This window comes from Microtus oregoni, unplaced genomic scaffold (genome assembly GCF_018167655.1).
Source record: "Microtus oregoni isolate MIOR12 unplaced genomic scaffold, Mior012 000020F_ref0000438, whole genome shotgun sequence".
NCBI classification, from domain to species: Eukaryota; Metazoa; Chordata; class Mammalia; order Rodentia; family Cricetidae; genus Microtus; species Microtus oregoni.
This window is the reverse complement of record NW_024543079.1, coordinates 17,055,188-17,077,910: the sequence shown is the minus strand read 5'-3', so window position 1 is coordinate 17,077,910 and position 22,723 is coordinate 17,055,188. Positions and strand designations below refer to the sequence as shown.

Genomic DNA, 22,723 nt, shown 5'->3' with positions numbered 1-22,723 from the left:
TTTGAGATGGGTTTCTCTGTGTCGCTTTGGCTGTCCTAGGACTTTCTCTGTAGACTGGGCTGGCCCCTAACTCAGAGATCTGCCTGCCTCTGCCTCTTAAGTGCTAGAATTAAAGATGGGTGCCATCACACCTGGCTGCAGGAGAAAGCTCTTGAGAGCAGGCTTAGACTAGAGTGAGGGCGACTGTGGGCAAGGGGTGAGCCACCAAGAGGGCTGGAGATGCTGAGGAGAGAGTCCTAGTGTGAGTTCTCCCTCTCCTGACTCCCGAACAGCTCAAGGCCTGGGACTTATGGGATTTGCACATGCTCTCAGGGCCTGTTACAGATGCTCAGTTCACATACCAGCCAAGGGGCTAATGTTTTGCTTGAATACGCTTTTACATCTCTCTCTGGCTCAGTGCTCATCCCTCTGCCCCCACTCCAGAAAACCCAATAAAAGTCTTGATCAGATTCACACTGTACCCAGTGTTCTGGGTGCCTGCATCTCCCACCTACTACTTCCCAAGAACCATGAGACTTCTGCTGTTGGCTCTTCCTGTCCTTGCTCTTCTACCCCAAGTGATCCCAGGTAACAGAAGCCAGGGAAGTGACCAAAGTGATGGTCTAATGGGCCCTGGCCTCTGGGGGACAGTGTGTGGCTGCTCTCCCTAACACAGCCAGCACCACATTCCTCGCTGAAATGGTGCCTGGCAAGGGTGGGATGGAGGTCAGTCAGGCAATCCTCAGGGCAGCCTCCACAGCCAGAGTTCCTCCACGTGCCATGTGCCCACCTAAAGAACAAGGTTAGACTTTCATCCTCCTCCGTCTCTTCCTGGCCTGTGGAACTCTAGAAAACACCTTCCCAAATCCACAGCCTTATGGCGTCTTGGTCTTCTAAAAGTCTTGCTATCGCTTTCCAGGAGACTCTTTGTCTTCTCGTGTTCTTCAAAATGTCTGCAGAGCTGTTACATGGATGGCAGAGCTGGCTTTCTTCTCCCTTGTACCCTGAAAGTCGAGAGCGTGATAACCACTGTTTTTAAAAGGTTACCCAAAGGCACGGCTGGAACCCTGATTCTATCACTCTGGAAAACCCATCCTCTGCTCCTGCACAAATCTCCCAAGGTAGATTTCAGAACATGGGAAACTCGTTAAAGTGACCAGCATGTTTGTTTCAAAAAACTAAATATACTATCCCCATGACTATACAACGTTCTTGTTTCATTTCATATTGTGTGTCTACCTAGAGTTCTGCCTCATCCTTTACAAATTTAAAAAAGTCTATTGTAATAAAAACCATGGCTGGGCATAGCAGTGCTCGCCTTTACTCCCAGCATTTGGGAGGCAGAGTCAGAGGCAGGTGGATCTCTGTGAGTTCCAGACCAGCCTGGTCTACATCACAGTGAGTTCCAGGACAGCCAAAGCTACAGAGTGAGACCTATATCTAAAAACCAAACAAACAAACAAAACCTAAAATCAAAAAACTATAAACTTATATGAAGTCGTTTAGAACTTCTTTAGCCACCCATGAGAAGGAGTGTATGATATACTTCCCTGTGTGGGTATAGATAAGGATTCACCTAAGATAGGTTCCTAAAAAAGAACTGGTCATGCTAAAGGTAGGTTGACTTTTTCTTTCACTTCAAGAATTCCTCACTTCTATACCTGTCAGGACCCACCAGTAGGAGCCGCTGGCTTTCGGAGCCTTGAGTTGCTTTCAGCTGCAGCAGAGGGCAGAATCAGGGAGAATTCCTTGGGATCTCTAGGAGACTCAGCTGTGTCTGCCCTGCATTCTGATGGGGATAAGGAGAGAAGGGAAGGGGCGTGGAAGAATCTGGGAAGGCAGCCCATGGCCCCAGAAACTCAGGGCACGAATAAGAGAAGGAACTTTGTATGACACACTTTGGGGTGTCTCTAGCCAGACCCTTGAAGGCAAGTGTCGGGACGAGGAAGGAGTATAAAGTCTTCTTTGTCCCGGACACCCCCCTACTTCAGAAATGACAAAAATCAGTCACTGGTGACAGGAGGACCTCCTGAGCCTCTCAAGGACGGGGCATGAGGTCCATCATCAGGACCCATGATCACAGTCACCACCGCACTTGGTGTTATTTCTACTGGTCTGATGGATAAAAGTGTCTCACACTGTTATTTCAACCCGTGTGTATTCCCCAGGAATCAACCCCTGCAAACGGCTTCCTCTCAAGACCTTCAGTCCCCTTGTGATTTCAGTCTTATTACTTCCCCACCTAACTGACTTTGCAATCACCACAGCTTCCTTGCTGATTGGAAAACTTCAAGGACAGCCTGCCTCTGGGTCTTTGTATTTGGGGTTCCCCTGCCTTACATGCTCTTCCCCTAATCACACTCCCTCTCTCACATCCTCTCAAGAGAAGTCTCCCCACTTCCCTGCTAATCACTTATATCCCGCCCCCACAATCTGCTCGCCTTCTTTCCACAATGTGTATCTACAGCTAACTATTAAACATGAAGTCTTTTTAACATTCTTCTCCTATTATCATATTTAAGGTCCATAAAAAAAATCCGAACTATTCACGAGAAGGGCATGTCTGATCTGTTTTGTCTTTAGCAGTTGCCAGCTCTTGCATCTTGAGCAGTGTGGCTGGCACACAGTAGGCACTCAGCAAACAGTGGTTCAGTGTTTCAATCAATGTGCAAAGTCAACAAAAGCAGCTTCTCCTCCCTCTAGTAGCCGACTGCTTAACATGCGTGCCTGATGCAGATGCAGGCAGGCGTTCTTTATATATTTGTGATTAAATGCCCTAGGCGGCCCTAGCCACTGGACGTATCATCTGCAATCTGTCGCCTCTCAGTACATGGACTTTGCCCAGTATAAGTCCTCAACAAGAGAGAAAACCACTCAACTCTGGTCTTACAAGTTCAACTACACAGTGTCTCATACGCAGTGCCTGGGATTTTGTAAAAGGCGCCTCCTGATTCTCACCCAAAGGATCCTCTGTCATTCTCTAATGGTTTAACTCTTTTTCCACACTTCGACCTTTAGTACCAGATGTGGTGGACAATCTGTTTTATTTTCCCCCGAAGACTGGCCTAGCTCTCCCGGCTCTCCACAGCATGTGGAGAGTTTACACTGTCTCACTCCCTTCCGGGGACTCCTTACTGTGTGTGTCAGAGTGTGCTATTCTATCTGCCTGGGCTATTTACCCTTTTGGCAATGGTGTGTATGTGTCAAATACCCTGCCTTTATAGTATGTCAGGGTCAAGAGGGGCAAATTTTTGTTTCACTTTAAAGAAAAAAAAATATAATCTTGGCTGCCAGTGGTCATTATTTTTAATCATAAATTTGAGGTGAAATACTTGAGCCTCCCAAAACTCCCACTAGAATTTGAACAGAATTGCACTACACGTGTGGATTACATTGGGAAGTAATGAGTCCTTGTAACCATTATGTCATTCCATGGGAGAGGGAGCACGTCTTCATGGTTAGAGTTTTAACAGAAACCCCAGAGAAGTCGTGTGCAATCTTAATTTATTACACAGTGAGTTCCAAGCCAACCAAGGCTACATATTGAAATTGTGTCGACCACTACCACCAAAATAAATAAATAAATAATAAAAGATAAAGCTATGAAGAGCACCTGCTTCTGTTCGTGCACAGAAACACTGTTAATTCTTGCAAATTCTTACAAATCAAATTTGTCTTATTTAACTGTTATTAATTACAATTGTCTATTTGTTTTTAAGATATTAGAGCCATGGCTGCTCTACTGTGTAATAATTTTATCTCTATTTCTAATTCTTATACACTTTTTTCCTTCTCTCTAAATAGTGCACAGTCTGCTGCTGTTATTTGGACAATAGTGATAAAAGAGCTTGTTTCGTTTTCCTCTTCTCGATAGAAATGGAAGTTTCTCCATCAGATAACACTAGCTCTGGGATTTGATGTACAAACATCACCAAGCTGAGGAAAATCCAGCTGGTTGTGGTGCACGCCTTTAATCCCAGCATTTGGGAAGCAGAGGCAAATGGGATCTCTGTGAGTTTGAGGCCAGTCTGGTGTACTTAGCAAGTTCTAGGCAAGTCAGAACTGCATAGTGAGGGCCTGTCTCAAAAAAAAAAAGAAAAGAAAAATCTACCTTGTTTTTCTGCATGTAGATAATTAAGTGACGACCTCCTTCATTCTACAAGAGTTGTTTCTTTAATGGATTTCCTAACATTAACATTATTTGCATCTGGGGTTGAATCCTACCTAGTTGATGATGTTATATTAATTTATTTCATTAAAAAAATTTTAAATCTGTATTAAGAAAATAGATCTACACCTTTCTCATTTTAGAACAAAGATGATACAAGTCTCATAAAATAAACCACGTAGCTTTCTTTTTATATGGGGGTTTGTTTTCTAGTTTCTGGAACATTTTACACAAAGTAGCATGGGAGCCTTCTGTGGGGATTTTTATACCTAATTTTATTACATTTGGCCAGAAAACAGAATTGGGGTGCTGAGTCTATGAAACTTTTCAAAGTTTGTTTCCAATGCCCTAAGACCTTGCTACAGGCATGGCCAATGGATTAGAAGTATTGACAGCCTCTAGGGTTTTGTCAGACAAAGAACATACGTGTTCTGCCCCACCAACTGGGTCAGAACCTGCCTTTCAGCAACTACTCTTCCTGCTTGTGGGGTTTGGGCTCTCTCGAGCGCATCTGGGAGTTTTAGAGCCCCAGCCTGAGGGTCCCAGGGAGCAAAGCCTCCTGACTAGTCTAATTCTCGCTAGTCAAATCCTTGCGCCGGTCCAAGCTTCCAATGAACGCTCTGTTTGTCAGCCCCAGTGTAGCTGTGCAGGGATGCTTTGCATTATCTCTAAAAACGCAAATGTTTGCTATGTGCACGTGAGCGTGGTTTCACAGTGTCTTAATGTGTTCGGAGAAATTAGGCTAGTGCAAATAACTCAATCGTAGTCATGAGGTGAAATTTTTAATGTAATTGTTCATGTGTATTTATTTACTTTTTTTTTATTATTATTATTTTTCGAGACAGGGTTTCTCTGTAGCTTTTTGGTTCCTGTCCTGGAACTAGTTCTTGTAGACCAGGCTGGTCTCGAACTCACAGAGATCCGCCTGCCTCTGCCTCCCGAGAGCTGGGATTAAAGGCGTGCGCCACCACCGCCCGGCTTATTTACTTATTTTTAATGGGGGGCAGAGAAGAGCACATGTGTGTGCGCCACGGTGTATTCATGGAGATCAGAGGGGAAAAAAATTGTGGGAACCAGTCAGTCCTCTTGGATGGGGTCTGAGGGCCAAACTCAGGGCCACCAGGCTTAATAAGCAGCAAGGGCTGTGACGTCATCTCAGCAACCCCAGGTGAGTTTCTTGATATGGGTAGCTTGAAACAGGTCTGGGGAGCTTTGTAATGGCTATCCCCATTGCCTTGTAATCAGCAAGTTTCTTTTCATTGTTGAGTGATAATCGCACTCCGAGGAAAGCTAAACAGGAGCCGGAAACACAGCACTACCGAGTTGCGGGGAGGAGCCTAGCCCTGCCACAGCCCAATTTGTGGAATGCCAGATCTATAGCCACGAAGCAACAATAATTTCAAATGACCGGTCTCTCCTTTGATTATTTAGCCTATGGTGGTGAGAAAAAATGCTTGAGCGTATGGGGGAGCTGCAGGAAAAAATGCAAAAATGGAGAAATCTTTCAGGACACGTGTAAACATCACAGAGTCTGCTGCGTTCCAGACACTAGGGAGCGCAAGCGAAAGGTCTCCGTCACTGTCGGCTGGACCACCGGGACCACTGAGGCAACCTCTGCAGCCTATGCAATGGACTTCGATTTTAACTCGGAATTCAAAATACATACAGGAAAAAATTCATAATACTTAGATGTGAGAGACTAGAGTGGGGACTAAACAAAAAGACAACCGGGAGAGGTGGCTGGAGAGCTCTATCTCCGGAGTCTATAAAACACTGAAGCATCCATGAGCTACCACCCCTCCTGATTGTGTGATTCTAAAAAATAAAAATAAAAAAATCCACTGTGTAAAGCATTCAAGTGTTTCCACCGGTAAACAGAGCCTGCTGGGATGAAATTGCAAAGCACAATGCCAGCAGGGACTACTTGCTTTCAGAGGTGAGAGGTTTTAACCCTCTGAAAAGAGAAATAATCCCAGAGGACTGCAAGGACCAGCTAAGAGAAAATGAAGCTCCCTAGATAACAGGGGTGGGGGGGTGGGGAGGAGGCTCTAAACTCAGGAGTAAACAAAGGTAAAAGGGGTATCACAAAGAGCAAGCAAGTTTAGCCCTCCTAGGAAGGCAGCAATGGAAGAAGGGCTACCTAGAGGCACACTTCTGGAACTTTCAAAGAGGCAATCTAATAGAGGTTGGATCATAGCCAGCTCCCGAAAAGAAGCTATACCAAAGCCAACGGCATATTGGTGTAGGCCACAGTCAGAGAAGTAGAGAAAGATGTGGCCTTGGGTGGCTACTCTCCTATTGACAGTAATTAGAATTAAAGAAAGAAATTAGAATTAAAGAAAGAGCAACAAGATATCAGTGGAAAGTAAGACATAAAAAGTAAGTATTATGGCCAGCGAGGTGGCTCAGTGGGTAAAGGGACTTTCACTGCAAGCCCGATGACCCGAGTTAAATCCCTGGGACCCACATGAAGGTGGAAGGAAAGAACCAATTATGCAGACAGTTATACAGAGTTGTCGTCCACCCACTCCATGAGCATGACGGGACACCCTTACAAGGACACACATCATGTTCACACACAATAAGAATGAGTTGTTTAGAAACATAGTTTTTTTTAAGCCCTCTAGAAATTTAGGAATTAAAAGACCTTAACAATCACGGAAAAGGCCATGTATTGTTCAAATTCCTTCTATAGTAACCACCAAACCCATCCCAGCCTCACAACCTGAGGCCACGACCAGACAGCTTACTCCAAATCCAACAGCTCTGCTTAGACGTTCTTCCAGGCTTAACTGACTGTGTCCGCAAGACTACACACCTAGCCCATCCCGCCTGTGGGTCCTACATGGCATAAATTGCGCTGGCTCATCCCAAATCCTTCCCTCCCTGGTCTCCAAAGCACTCTCCCACTTCCACTTCCGGTGGCTGCTCAGGCTCTTCTTTTTTTTTTTTTTTTTTGGTTTTTCAAGACAGGGTTTCTCTGTGGCTTTGGAGCCTGTCCTGGAACTAGCTCTTGTAGACCAGGCTGGTCTCGAACTCACAAAGATCCGCCTGCCTCTGCCTCCCGAGTGCTGGGATTAAAGGTGTGCGCCACCACGCCCAGCTCAGGCTCCTCTCTGAAAGTCATTCAGGGACCCGGACCCCTCTCCCACAAGGTTGCTTCCAGGACAGGACAGACATCTGCCCACACCAAACCCAATCTCTCTCCAGTAGAGGAAAGACAGGCAAGCAATGGCAGGTGCATGAGCTTTAATAAGGAGGAGGAGAGCAGAGAGGGAGTCCCTAGAGGCTTGTGCGTGGCGTCCGCCAGCATTCATGGTATTTTTGGCCAGTGTTTCTCATAGGACCAGTTGGTGTCATCTACACCGGCAAGGCTGATCCGCACGTAGGGCTGGAGGCAGCATGTCTGATAAGTTCGGCAGTAGAAGTAGGGCTGCTCGTCCTTCTTGCAGGTGGACCTACAGAAGCCTCTGTTACCCATGCATTGAAGGACAGGATTTTTGCCTGGCCAACAAACAAAAAAATGATGATAATTAATTTCTGCTCACCTGTGACAAACGGGGCATCAGGAGCACAGAAAAGACCTAAAAGGTGACAGCGAGCGTCACAGTCAAGAGAGACAGCATCAGTGTCCTTTCCTCCACTTGTCCTGCTACACTCAGGTCAAGGCTCTGGACATTAGCGTGAGGAAGACAATGCAGAAAGAGATAGGGGCAAGGGGGACAGAACAGAACAGAGGACCCAGAAGAAAACCCACACAGCTAGACACACCCAGCTTTGGCAAAGAGGCCCCAAACATTCGCTGGGAGGAGGAGGCTTGCTCAGTAACTGGTGCTGGTGGCCCTGAGTGTGGAGCTGCACCGATGGAGATTACATCTGAATCCCTCAGTCTGCACCCAAGTCCTTTCCAAGCAGAACAGGGACCTCGATTTAAAGCTAGAGACCCTTAGAAGTGTTAGGAGAAAACGCCTGAGGATATAGACCCAGGAATTTCCTCAGTAGGACCCAAACAGCTCAGGAAATAACCCCAAGAATTGACAAATGGGGTTAAATTAAAAGTCTCTTGTGCAATAAAATAAACTGTCAGCAGAGCAGACAACAGAACAGGAGGACCATCTTCGTCAGCTAAACCGTGAATGGAGGAATACTATCTAGAATATACAGAGTGGGAAAAACCGCTTTTTGGGAGATGGCTCAGTGGTCAAGAGCACTGGCTGCTCTTCTAGGGGACCCAGGCTTGATTTCCAGCACCCTCATGAGGGTTCACAACTGTCTGTAACTCCAGTTCCAGGGAGTCCAATACCCTCTTCTGGCCTGCATGGGCACTGGGCATATATGTGCTGCACAGATATATATGTGGGCAAAACTCCCACAAACCTAAAATAAATCTTAAAAAAAAAACCCTCAGGCACCAAAAAGCAAAACTGTCAATCAATAAATAGGCCAATGAACTTTTGAAAACTGACAGTTATCAAAAGAAGAAACATAAATGGCTGAGTCTTTTTGAAAGCATTGGATATCCACAGCCATCAAGGAAATGTGAGAAAAGGGACCCTCGCCCGCTGCTGTTAAGAATGAAATGGGTACAGCCACTGTGGAAACCAGCTGGAGGTTTCTCGAACAGCTAAAAATAGAGCTGTCACGTGACCCAGCTATATACCTGGCATATACCCAAAGGGTCATGCAGCACCTTCCAGGACTACCAGGCCACTCAGTGCCCCTGAAGAACACACAGAAGAGAGAATGCCCCTCCCAGCTAGGCTGGCACCAAAGGACACAGACTTTAGAACTGGAACCTCCAAGCATGCTGTGGCAGTGAGAAGCCACACCCTGCTCCTGCCTCCATGTCAAGGCATAGCCCAGATCTTATCCTACACAAAATAACCAGGTCTCGATTAAAACTCACTCATCAGAACCAGGATGATCACACGTCAAATTAGAAAAAAAAAAAAAAAAAGATAACCATCCAAACCTGTGATCCCTCCATGTTCAGAGCACCAATAGTTTGTTCCTGTTCATCCTGAACTGCACCCCACAGAAGCATGTAGCAGTCTCTTTAGTGTGTATATGTCTGTGTGTGTATGAGTGTTTATGTATGTGTATGTGCATATACGGAAGTCAGACGTCCACCTCGGGTGTTGTCCTCAGCCGCTGTCTACCTTGTGTTTTGGGACAGGGTCTCTCAGCGGAACCTGACCTTGGTGGTTTTGGCTGGAATCCTCCTGTTTCTGGCCTCCTGACGCTGAGACAACAGACTCGGTCAGGCGTGTTCAGCTTTGTGTGCTCCCGGGGATCCAAACTCGAGCTTGCACAGCAAGCACTTTGTACACTGAGCCACCTCTCTAACCCGCAAACCGAGGTTATTACAACGCTCTGGTTAAAATATGAGCTCAGAGACTGGAGAGACAGCCCAGTGGTTAGAGCACTTGCTGCTCCTGCAAGGGACCCAGGTTCAAACCCACAATGCTGCCTTACAATCATCTGTTACTTCCAGGGGATCCAATGCCCTCTTCTGACTTCTGAGGATATCTGTCATGTTTGTGGTACACAGACACACAAAATAAAATTTAAAAATCTAAAAATAATTTAGCAAAAAAATGTGGACACTGATAGAGGAAGACACCTGACATGTCAACCTCTGGGTGAGTTCACACACATGCACACATGTGCATTCACCACATGCACACACAAATGCATACTCACACACATGCACACATGTGCATTCACCACATGCATACACACACAAATGCACACTCACACATGCACACATCTGAATTCACCACATGCACACACAAATACACACATGCATGCACACATGTGCATTCACCATGTGCACACATACAAATGTACACTCATGCAATGCACATATGTGCATTCACCATGTGCACACACACAAATGTGCACTTACACAATGCACACATCTGAATTCGCCATGTGCACCACACAAACACACACACATGTACACATGTGCATTCACCATGTGCACACACACAAATTTACATTCACACAAATGCACACTCACACACATGCATACATGTGCATTCACCACGCGTACACACACAAATGTGCACTCACACACATGTGCACTACACAGAAACACACACACGTATGTTCACCACGTGTACACACACAAATGCACACTTACACAGGCACACTTCACTATGTGCACACACAGAAACACACACGCATACATATGCATTCACTATGCGCACGCACACACAAAGGTACAGTCACACATATGTACAACACACATGCATTCACTATGTGCACACAAACACACACAAACACAAATTCACACATGTGCACACATATGCACTCACCATATATACACACACAAACGGACACTCACACACATGCACATATATGCATTTGCCGTATGCATACACACACACACACACACACACACACAAAGATCAGATCAAAATCTTGGAAAAGAATACAAATAAAAGCCCTCATACCATATGTCTGGATACTTAAAAGTGATGAATCAAGTCAGCAAGAGAAATATGTAAGCAATATCTATTCTATGTTCTTCAGGGAAACAACCCTCTGGGATGACCCCATGGAGATTCATAATTCTTGTTCTTTAGTGAAACAACCCTTTGGGATGACCCCATTGAGATTCATAATTCTTGGGCTCCTCAGAGTTCCTGTAGAAACATGGCAGCCTTGGGGCAGCTGCCCACCCTCAACCCAGCGTTCCTCCCCCACATCCTCAGATCTGCATCCACCAAGAAGTAGCTCATGAGAACTTGTGGCCCAAGCTTGGCCATGGCCCCTGAAACAGAATGTAGCTGGCATTTCTCCCCGTGCCTAGTGGCACTTCCCAGAAGGTCCTGTGGGTGCACCTAGGGAACAGACCTCACAGCTTCAGGAAGTAGCCTCAGAGTCTTTGGACAGACTGCACCAGGCCCCACTGATCAAAGTGCAAGCCTGAAGGCAGGGTGGGCCCCATATCTCATCCCCCAGTGGGGAGGAGCTTACAGGAAGCCTAAAGGAAAGGCAGGATGGGGGAGGGACTATGTTCCTAGAACATTCTCGTCCCATATCAAAGGACTCCTATCGGTCTCAATGGCGGGTGTCATGCTTCAAACCTGCCCCCCATCCTTGACCTCATCAACAGCATAGCTCAGGGGTGAACAATTGTGTAAATGAGGCCCCAAGACCAGGATTTGAAGACATCCAGTCCCACAGATTCCCCATCAGGATCTTTAAATTCCCCATTTCTAGTCTCACCCGTGTTAATCCATCCAAATGGTGTAGACTTCTGTCCCTTGCCACCCCCTGCCAGAGCCAAGGAAGACCAACAGTGCCTACTCTGCAAGGGCCTGCAGAAACTGACAAGATTGGCCACAGATGTGTTTACCGAGCCCTCGGACCCTGCCTATTTAATTCTATTTTTCTTTTTCTTTTGTTTTGTTTTGAGACAGGGTTTCTCTGTAGCTTTGGTGCCTGTCCTGGAACCCTCTCTGTAGACCAGGCTGGCTTCGAACTCACAGAGATCCCCCTGCCTCTGCCTCCTCGGATTAAAGGCTCATGCCGCCACCACCTTGCTTATTGTAACCCTAAGCTAAACGATGTTGTTGTTCGACTTTCCCAAAACAAGATGCTGGAGCTCTGACAGGGTTGGAAACAGGATCCGTTGGTGGTAAGAGGCAGAGCCGAGATGAATGAGTGAGAGAATGCTAAGAATGGACACGCTCACCCTGAGTGGACAAGATGCAGGTGCTGTCTGTATTTGGAATGCAAGTTCTTGAGCATTACAGGGTCTTTCGGGGGAAATCCAAAGATTTAGGTTCCACTCAGCCACTTTGACCTATTCCCTCCCAAGATGAACCAATACTCTAGGCATCTAAGGCCCCTTTAAGTCTGTGGTTCCACCCACCCCGTGCTCCCTCAGTTTATATATGTCTCCATAGCTGCTCCTGGGGCTGGTAGGTGACACATCTTCAACACTGTGCTTCTCACCCCATTACCAAGGTTCAGTCTTGATGGTTTCTCTCCACTTCCTCTGAACTCTGTCCTTCCATCTCCCCACCCCAATCCATTATGACTGACAGACACCAAAGTCAATTCTGTGAGTTTTAATGTAGTGTAGAGACTAAAGGATGAGAAGCAACATCCTTTCTACCAATAGTAGGAGCGTCTCTTCTTTCTATGGAGTTTTGAGGATGTCGTAGGAGTGGTCCAGCCAAGGACTCCATCAATGACCATGGTAGGGAGGGTTAGGTAACGCAAAGGGACGCAGCAGCGTTTGCGATTTTGGCAGCGTATGACACTGTCTTCCCCGTCCTTGCACATCACCCGGCAGTGTCCGTCCTTCCAGCATGCATCTTTGGGGCACAGGAACAATTGTTAGGCGTGTGTTAGTATTGCTCGAATGACAGACAAGAAGCAGTGGATGACAGGGGAGCAAGGGAGAAACAGAGATGCACAGGCCCAGGAAAGGCGAGTGGGCCTTGAGAGGGAGAGAAAGCTTTCTGGAAAATTCTTTTTTATTTTTGAAACAGGCTCTCAGCTCCTGGCCTTGCTCTTGTAGACCAGGCTGGCCTCAAACACAGAGATTCACCTGCCTCTGCCTCTAATGCTTGATGGGGGAGAGTCTTTTGTTTTGTGTTAATTTCATTGGTTAAATAAAGAGACTGCCTTGGCCCTTTAATAGGACAGAAGATTACGTAGGCAGAGTAGACCGAACAGAATGCTGGGAGAAAGAAGCCGAGTCAGGCAATCGCCATGATTCTCCCACTCCAGACAGACGCAGGTTAAGATCTTTGCTGGTAAGCCAGCTCGTGGTGCTACACAGAATATCAAAAATGGGTTAGATCAATATGTAAGAGCTAGCCAATAAGAGGTTAAAACTAATGGGCCAAGCAGCGTTTAAAAGAATACAATTTGTGTGTTATTATTTTGGGTATAAAGCTACCCGTGCGGGCGGCCGGGTGCCAAGAACGTAGCCCGCCGCTAATATTACAACAAATGCTTGGATTAAAGGCATGCTCTACCACATCCAGCCAAGGGAAAGCTTTCTTCAAAGTTTCTCCCCATCGATCATCCTGTCCCGCCCCCCCCCCCCAACTTCCTAGTCCTTCCTCCAGAATCAGTGTGTGTGAATGAGGGTTCCACCTAGAGGAACCTGGGAATGATGGGAAAGGGACAATGCCCATCTATGTGCTAGTGGACAGAGGAGACTCAGTTACATCACAACAGAGTCAGCTCCTTAACAGCTGGTGACAGAAGTCAGCAAACCTCAGCTCTGACCTCAGCCCAGGGTCCAGTCCCCTTGAGTCATTCTCATCTACTTAAAACTCAAGTCCCAGTCAGCTTCCTGCCTTGCCCAACTCAGTGCTCCCTGAGGCCTCACTCCAAGCCAAACGCAAATCTAATCAAGTCACCAGCCAGCTCCCTGCCACCAAGCTGCACCCAAGCACCCAGCACACCAGACAACTACCCCACCCTCAGCCCAAGTCCAGTCCAAGGCCAGCAGCAGCTCCACTGAAGCCAAACCTCCCCTCTCCATCTTATTCCAGGGCACCTGGAAATCCAGATCCTCACCTCCAGCCCATGCTGACACTTTCTGTCACCCTAGCCCCTGAGTGTTCCCACAGGAGGAATTACTCCTAACCAAGTCCCCAACCTGAACCCAATCCTTCACCCCTTATCCATCTCCTAAGTTCCCACCAGAATTCTACTCTTGCCCTCAAGGTAGCAGACCCTGGCAAACATCTCTCATGAAGCTACTTAGTAAAGCAGAATTGGAGAGAGAGAGAGAGAGAGAGAGAGAGAGAGAGAGAGAGAGAGAGAGCGCAACATGCACAAGCACTTGGGTTACCCTTTGAAGCTGTGTGAAACGGAAAAAGACTTAAACGTTGACCCTGTGCGAGAGAGAAACCCAGAGACAGGACCCCAGACCTTAGGGTCTTTTAGAAGAACCCATGTTACCTGACATCACCAGTTCTGTTGCCACAAATATGGCAAGAAGCAGGAGCAACAGCTTCATGGTGGCAGTACCCTGGTGAAGGAGGCAGCTGAGCTGCAGGACAGGAACAGCGTTCCCTGGGGCAAGGATGAACCTCCTTTTATCAAGGGCCGTGGGCAGTGATGAGAACAGGAGGGATTTGTCCAAGGTCAGCCAGACCAAAGACAGTGTGTAGCAAATGCCTCAGCATAAGAAGAGAGTGTGGGAAAGTGACTGGCACCTATGCCAGACATGACTTCTCTTCTAGGAAGGACAAGAGTGAAGTAAGTTGTTTGGACTTTTGAGACCCACAATTAGTTCATTAATTACCAGATGAACATGTGTCAAGAAACATTTAAGTTTTAAGAGTTCTTCAGTAGCCGGCCGGTGGTGGTGCACACCTTTAATCCCAGCACTCAGGAGGCAGAGGCAGGCGGAGCTCCATAAATTCGAGGCCAATTTGATCAACAAAGTTAGTTTCAGGACAGCTAGAGCTACACAGAGAAACCCTGTCTCAAAATACAAAAAAGAAAAAAAAAGAGTTCTTCATTCTTAGCTTTCTTCTCTTCTCTTCCCTCCACCACAGATTTTTGTCTCATGAAATCTTAAACCTTCCCATATGTTCTATATCAAGGCCTCAGCCTGCATCTCCCTCTGCAGGACTCCAAGCTTCCCTGAATGGCTGCTGTCACTTCCTGTCATTGTGGGTGTCTCTCACAGGTGGTAGGCCTTCCAGGCATGGCTGCTCTGAAATGGAATCCATTCTCTTGTGGCCTTTATCAAGTCCTGTGGGATTTTCATATTTATTGTACATGTTTCATCTTTGATTCTCTCATGGAACTGCCAGGAACTTGGCTTGAACTGTGCCCTTCAAAAGGTCATGGGCTGGAAATCTCTCAGCATAGGGAGATGGTAGAGCCTGTAACAGGTGGGGCCTCAGTGGGTAAAGCATTTGTTGCGTAAACATGAAGACTTGAGTTCAGATCTCCAACACTCATGTAAAAGCCAGACTCAGTAGCACACATCTGTAATCCTAGAGCTGGGGAAGCCATGGCGCAGTGACCCTAGGGCTGGCTGGCCAGCCAGTCTAGGCAAATCAATGACTCCAGGTTCAGTAAGAGACTAAAAAACAATTGGGAAAGACCCCTGTCGTTGACCTCTTACACACACACACACACACACACACACACACACACACACACATACACACACCAAGGCAAGGCTTAGTGCAAGGTAATTAGGTCACAGGATTTCACAGCTAGAAGATGTGGGGGACTCTGATGTGGGAAGTCCTTCTGTATATATGTTGCTTTTAGGTTAATAAATAAAGAAACTTCTTGGACCTACAACAGGGCAGAATAGAGTTAGTGGGGAAAACTAAACTGAATGCTGGGAGAAAGCAGGCAGAGTCTGAGATGCTGCAGGAGGAGGCAGACTCTGGAGAACCTTACCAGTAAACCATGAGTCTTATGGTAAAATATAAAACAACAGAATGGGTTAATTTAAGATGTAAGAGCTATCTAGAAATATACTTAAGCTATTGGCCAAACAGTATTGTAATTTAATGCGGTTTCTGTGTGATTATTTGGGGTCTGGGCAGTGAGGAATGAACAAGCAGCCTCTGTCAACAGATTGGCACCCAACACGGGGCTGAGTACATCCACATAAAATCTGAGAGATCTTGGAAAGGAATTCTAGACACATAAGAACAGAGTTAAGCAGTTTCTTGGTAGCCACATTTTTTTGGATGGTCTCTGTTTGTTGGCAGTGGGCAGGAGCACCATGGCTCCTTTAAGAGAAGGCTTACTGACTCAGCATAAGAAATAGTGACTCTGGCTCTTTCAGGAGGCAGAGCACCTAGATGGGGTTTGTGGGCAGAATGCTGCAAGTTATTTGGTGGCAGCATGAGCCAATTGCTTACCAGAGTTGGGGTGGTGAGTGCAGCTGCCTCCCAGTGATCCCAGAGCTGACAGTGAATTACCTCTGCCATGTTAAAAGGCCGAGAGAGGCAGAGCCAGTATCCAGGGCTGAGACGACCACCCTGCTTACCATTTTAAAATACATTTTGTCAGAAAAGGATTTTACATACACAATAAAGATAAATTCCAATGGAAAAGATCTCTAAATGGGTCACGGTGTTAAATATAAATGTCCACAAGCTTGGGAGAGAGAGGGAAAAGAGTAAAGAGACAGTAAATGTAATATAAAAGAGTACAGACAGTCATAGATCAAAGGAATAAAGATAATAAAATAAATATTAAGCTTATAGAAAAAGTAATAAAGTAAGAAAATTAAGCCACATAAAGATGGAATATACACAGAGAGTCTGGATTATGTATATTATTATGTCTTCTTTGAATTTTTTAACTGTGAATGAGCTAAGTACAGAGAGACATTTCATTAGACAGGTGGCTAAGTTAAGCCAACATATATATTTTAAAGGTATCTTGACTTCAAAATTTGGGTCTAAGGCTATCTTGCTTTGGAAAAAAAGGTTCTGCTTTTGTTTCCACAGAAGATGAGAATCTGTCGGTTCCTTCCAGACTAATGTGATTTGATGGACCAAGAACCCCTGAAAGGTCACCATGAACACTCAAAAACACTTTGCCCAACAAAAATCAGGAAGCAGTTTGGAAAGAACTATTCCCAAATTCTCAAATATTGTTTATAAATGTTTGTTTACATTTAAAGGGGGAAATGCTATAGAGATGAATGCTTTGCATTGGTATGGATCTTGGTTTATTGATGCAAACTTAAGGTCAATTTTGTTATATGTATATTTCTGCTCTTGATTAAGGTGTTGTGTTTATGCAGCTCATTTAAAAATGTAATATATAATTAAGAAACACAGGTTTAATAGATAGTCATTTATAATAGTTAATCTTTTTTTTTAACTTTATTTTACTTTATTTTTTATTTCCATTACACAAAATTCTTTTTTTTTTGGATTTTTGAGACTTTTTTTAACGGATTAGAATAAAATAAAATTAAAGTACCATGAAAGACGACAGAAAGCCTGTAGGGAAGAACACATGGGGTTAACATGCTATTTTGCAGAGAGCACATTTGAAATCTTCTAGGTAAAGGACAAAGTGTGAAACACTTGGGAAAATATTCTGTATATCATGGCCACACAATCATGGTGACACTTAGATGCACATCTTAAAATGTGTTTTCTAGTGTCCGTGAGTTCTTTCCAACTCTTCCACACCCCTGAAACCCTAGTCATGTTGGTTAGGTTTTCTAGATACATAGAAATATATTTCAATTAGATAGGTATTCTTCAAACTTTTCAAAGACTAACAGAATATGGTATTTAAAATGTTTTTTTTAAAAAAAACTTAGAACTTTACATGACAATGAGACATCTGTTCTTGGCAACACCAATCTACTTCAAGAAGATGATGGGCATCAAAGAGACTCCTTATGAAGTTGATCAGCTATTTGGGCAAGAAACTGCTTTGCCTGCGCTTCTTCATGTTTTTCTGTATAAACTGGACATGCAGGACCCACAGAGAAATGACTGTTGGACTTGCCTAAAGGTGAGACAATACTCTGTGGTTCCTGCTTCATGAAAGAGTCTGCTAGACATTCTGCAGGACACAGAAGAAAGTGACTGACAAACTGTCAATATAGGTGAAACTCTCTTTGAAATTTCCTGCTTCGGGGAAAAGTCTGCCAGATACTATAGGCCTGTAGGCTGAAGATGTGTGCCCCAATGGTACAGAAGAACTTTGGGTAACTTTCCAGGCAGTAAGATGTCTCTGTCAATTCTAGAGTTTTGAAAGTTGCTTACAATGCACTGCCTGCTAACTTAGGTAATATTATATCTTTCTGTGGTCTTTGGTAGAGTTAAAGAATTTATAGTTATAGTTTTCTTTAGTTATGATAAAAGACAAAATAGATATAAATATTGTAAACTTAATTCGTGCTTTATACCTGTTTTCATATGTAATTTTACTATGTTAAAGTTAAAACCTTTTTTATTTAGACAGAAAAGGGGAAATGATGTGGGAAGTTTTACTGTATATGTGTTGCTTTTTTTGGTTAATGAATAAAGAAGTTGCTTGGGCCTACAGCAGACCAGAATAGACCTAGGTTGGGGGAAAACTAAACTGAATGCTGGGAGAAAGTAGGCAGAGTCTGAGACGCCATGTAGCTGCCAGAGGAGACAAACACCAATGAACCTTACCAGTAAACCACAAATCTCATGGTAAAATAGAAAATAATAGAAATGGGTTGATTTAAGATGTAAGAGCAAGCTATTGGCCAAACAGTATTGCAATTAATATAGTTTCTGTGTGATTATTTTGGATCTGGGCAGTGGGGACGAACAAACAGCCCCCATCAACGGGACTATGCTTAGATCCCAAAAGAGTGGGTTGTTATAACAAGAATGAACTTGACCACTGGTCATCTCTGGATTCCTGCTTTGCCATGTGATCTTCAGCGCTGGGATGTCACCCACCACGAGGCCCTTAGTGAGACAGGACAGGTGTGGCTGCCTAATCAAAGAGTTTCTGTCTCCCAAATGGTAGTTTTAATGAATTTGCTTTCCAGAGTTTGATGTTTTGTAAGAGAAGCAGAGAACAGACTTTTACAGTTTCTAACCCTAGCATGGGATTTTACCTGTCATATTCAGATATTAATCCAGCTATTTTAATAGGCATTGCTCCCAAACAATGATTCCAAAACATATACATTGATTTTGTTTTTCCCATTTTTGTGTGCAGTTAAGTGCAGGGACCTTGAATCCTTCTACATATTCTCAGACAGTTTCACCTGCAGGAGCAGCTCCAGTTCCTACCATCGAGGAGTGTGGTGAAGTGTGATGCTATTTCTTTGAAGGAAACCTTCAGAAGTGGCACACGCTGTTTTCAGTCCATTGGCCAGAACCCACTCCCACCAAAGCCAGCTCTGGGGTATGCTGGGAATATTTTCCTTTAGTCTGGGCATTGAAAGCTTGCTAAAAGTCAGGGTCTGACTTATTAAAAGGACCAACACTGAGGAGAACTAGAGATATTTAGAACCTGGCTTTATAAGCAGAATAGTATTTAATAAACATTGGCAAGCCTAATAAATGTAACTATTACTCCACTGAGTAAATGATCATAGAAAATCAATAGCTTGCATTGGGTGGTGCCATGAGTGTGATCACAGAGCCCTTCCAAGGGCCAAGCAGTTCACTAGATTTGGGGATAGTAAAGTCTGCCTCCTGGTTTGCTGTGTTCTTTTTAAATTTTTAAATTACATTTTGTCTGTGTGCTTGCATGCATTCGTGTGTGTGTGTGTGTGTGTGTGTGTGTGTGTGTGTGTGTGTGTGTTCAAATGGTACATATTTAGGACTATCTTGTGTGTGACCTGTGTGCATTTATGCTGCCAAGTGATTTGTGTGGAGACACACAGCCGGTGACTGAGTAGGTGTTTGTAAACACCTCTGTTCTCAGACCTTTAGGCATGGTGTCCACTACCTCGGTCCCCCTATGCCCTGTGACTCTGAAACGTGACAGGGGCTTGGGAATTCTCTTACTGAGCTGGAGATGTGGGACAAAGTTAGGAGGAGCAGATAAAATGAGGGGAGCAGGGGCTGCCACCGGATGAAGACCTGGGGCGATAATGGAGGAGGCGAATTTTGGCCAGAGAACCAACTTGATAGTGATTGCTGCATTGTGTCTGTGGGAGACAAGATGAGAACAGAGTGCAGTGTCCAACTTTAAAAGTCTCCCACACGGGAACAGCCTGGCCTGGCTGGCTCTGAATGCCTCCCCTCCCTCCACCCCTCCAATCTGGGCAGCTATGAGTTCCATGTGGAGGAGGAGAGGGGACACTGGCTATCAAGATCCTACACACAGGCCTGCAAAGGACTTTAGCCTGATTTCACGGGCTCCTCTCACTAAAGTCCTTAAGTCAATAACAATGTCAAAGAGATGAGACCCCAACATTTGAAGTCTCTGATGAAGACCCTTCCCCTCTGTGCATGTACATTCTATCTGTCCGAGGGCCTGTGGGGCCTGTGGCCCAGGGGGAGGCAACATGGATGGCCAAGGTTTAAGAAAGCATGGCAAGAGTATCATGGAGAGGTCAGGATCTGAACCAACCCTCCATCAGCCCCTCTCCATGAGAGACACAGATGCCAGGGCAAAGTATTTTGTCTACAAATTTGTGTGTTTGTGTGGTATTGAGAGTTGAAGCCAGGGTCTGGTACATAGTTTACAGGTGTTCTATCAATCAGGCTACACTTCTGGGCCTTTTTTTTTCTGTAATTCTTCAAAACAGCAAGAAAAACACTAAGAGTAACCCATCACCCTCAGTTCTTAGGAAATGCTATATTGATTTTATTTACTTTAACCCGGTAAGATGTTTATTGTCCATTATTATTGGGTTTGTGCCATCCTGTTCTCAGTTTGATCTCCCAGGACCTCCCCTGTCTAGAACGAGGATCCCAGTCCTTAGCCATGACCAGGTGTAGGGAGTCAAGAATGCTTTGAGTGAATGGGGAAAGATGGGATGAAGGCCTGAGTGGATACACATTCCCTATTGGACATGGGGTTGGTCAGAGGACCAAGACCTCTGACCCCCAGAAACTTGGAAAGGCCAAGCCTTTCTCTGGTTTACACAGAAGTGTTTACAAAATTGACCAGTACGTGACAAGACTGGCAACTGCAGCTTCCTCCTCCTGGAGGTTTACATTCTGAGACTGCGTGCCTACAGAGACCTCCCACCAAGCCTCGCTAAGCCTGCCCCCTGTGCTAAGGGTAATGAATGTGCTGAGATTCCAGGTTGCTGAGGCAAGCTGATGCCACTCCATCCAAGTGCTCAAGGCCCGCCTGCCCCAGCGATTCTGTACCTGTCTGTGTAGTGGTCCTTTCTCCACTCCCTTGCTGCCACCCGTCAGCTTCCAGAACCAAGTCTGTTGGGATGCAGCAACTTTGGTGTTTGTCTCTTTGCTTCTCAGAACCAGGGTATGGCTAAGGCCCTCGGACTGCTCCCTGGGTGGTTCTAAGAGGCTGCAGGATTGCTGTTGCCCATGAAGTTCCACCAAAGCACAGGCTGCTCCCTCTCACCACAGCACCACCGCCCAAGGTCAAACCCATCCCCTCGCTCATCCCAGGAAGACCCAGCCTCCATGTCTTAACTGGGGTGCTCTAGAAACCAAAGAGAAGGCCAAATATGCAAGTTTGTCTTTTAGATGTGGATTTATTATATTGAATTACAAAATATGGTGGCAAGTATCCAACAGTAGTTGCCTTGCAGCTGAGACGGTGAGAAGCCAGTAGTTGCTTGGCCCACAAGGCTGGGTGACCACTAGTACCAAAGGCCTTGTGGGTTTCTTCAGTCCGTGTTGGAGGCAGAAGAAGCTGTCTCCAATGTCAGCAAGGGAGTCAGCAGCAGCGATGGGCAAATTAACTTGGTGGAGAGAGGGAAGGCCAGGAAAGCAAACAGCAAACAACCTTCCTTCTCCCTTCCTTTTTTCAATCTGGGTTGTTACCAGACCATGCCATCCACATTTGGGATGGGTCTTTCCACATCAGTCAAGGGCATCCCCCACAGATGCAGCCACAGCCCACAGGACAACCTGAAGCAGACAATTCCTCTTTGAGAATCCCTGATCAGGCGGTCATGCCTGAGAAGACATCCACCTGAGTTGGCTTCCTTGTGCTTAGGTCTTCCTAACGAAGACAGTGGGCAGGCAAGGAACAGTCTTCTTGTCTGCTCCCGGAACATGTGCACGCGTGCGCACACACACATACGCATGAACACGCCTATGCACACACATACACACGCACACATACACGCACCACACACGCGCATACACACACATACACACATTTTCAGTTTTCCATTTAAAAAAGGAAGGCCACTTAGAACACAAGGTCTGACTTCTCCTTCAGACAGAGCAGGAAAGAATGATGTTTTCACGATGCCCACTCAAACAAAGTAGAGAAAAATCCCAGGCAAATGCTACATAACAGTCTTGTAAGGATCTGTTTGTGTTTGTTTTATGTGTGTGTTTTGCCTGAATATATGTAAGTGCACTGTGTGCTTGCCTGGCACCAGAAGAGGCCAGAAGAGGGTGTCTGAACCCCTGGAGCTGGAGTTCCAGAGGGTTGTGAGCTCGCATGTGAATGCTGGGATTGGAATCCAGGACGTCGGCAAGAGCAGCAAGTGCTGTGAACACCACTAAGCTATCTTCTGCCCCTCTGCTAAATTCTTAGTTTGTCCCTATTCCGCACTATTTTATAAAAAAAAAATACAGTAAACACACGTTTATAGTCTTAATACACACCAATCTTAAGAGCGGGTAGTGCCCCTCTCGTGTGCCATGTGGTGGCACGGGTGAGGGAAAGACGCCCTCCTCCCCCTCGCCCCTTGCCACCTGCAGCTCTCGGGAAAGTGGGCCCTGCTGCTCGCCTGGGCAGCATGGTGGAGTTGACCCAGCTGGCAGAGGCTCCAGTGAGCTGGCCCTGAGGGTAGGAGAGTGGAACAGCTGACCACACCCCCTGCGTCTGCCACTTGGTGGAGAGGGCAAGGGAACGACGCCCTACTTCCTTGCCCCTTCCACCTGTGGTGGGCGAGGGAGTTGACTTACCAGCTGCAGCCCTCACCTGGGCAGCACAGCA

At 45.8% G+C, this 22,723-nt stretch overlaps 2 protein-coding genes across 2 annotated transcripts; one reads left to right on the top strand and one right to left on the bottom strand.

Moving 5' to 3' along the window:
• The first annotated feature begins 497 nt into the window (after window positions 1–497).
• On the top strand, window positions 498–5,829 carry Defb118 (defensin beta 118). The gene is made up of 2 exons (XM_041670739.1): window positions 498–567; window positions 5,579–5,829. The coding sequence occupies exons 1-2, from the start codon at window positions 510–512 to the stop codon at window positions 5,827–5,829; spliced, it is 309 nt and encodes a 102-aa protein (XP_041526673.1). The 5' UTR covers window positions 498–509.
• Window positions 5,830–7,460: 1,631 nt separating this feature from the next.
• LOC121459988 (beta-defensin 19-like) lies at window positions 7,461–14,144 on the bottom strand. The gene is made up of 2 exons (XM_041670074.1): window positions 14,087–14,144; window positions 7,461–7,651 (listed from the first exon to the last, which is right to left on the bottom strand). The coding sequence occupies exons 1-2, from the start codon at window positions 14,142–14,144 to the stop codon at window positions 7,461–7,463; spliced, it is 249 nt and encodes an 82-aa protein (XP_041526008.1).
• Between the last annotated feature and the right edge of the window lie 8,579 nt (window positions 14,145–22,723).

Excerpts from the sequence above, each read along its gene's own strand:
- Defb118 (XM_041670739.1), top strand. The coding sequence starts at position 510 with ATGAGACTTCTGCTGTTGGCTCTTCCTGTCCTTGCTCTTCTACCCCAA. Across the intron at positions 568-5,578 it reads TCTACCCCAAGTGATCCCAG|CCTATGGTGGTGAGAAAAAA; the intron begins GTAACAGAAGCC and ends TTGATTATTTAG.
- LOC121459988 (XM_041670074.1), bottom strand. The coding sequence starts at position 14,144 with ATGAAGCTGTTGCTCCTGCTTCTTGCCATATTTGTGGCAACAGAACTG. Across the intron at positions 7,652-14,086 it reads AACAGAACTGGTGATGTCAG|GCAAAAATCCTGTCCTTCAA; the intron begins GTAACATGGGTT and ends TTTGTTGGCCAG.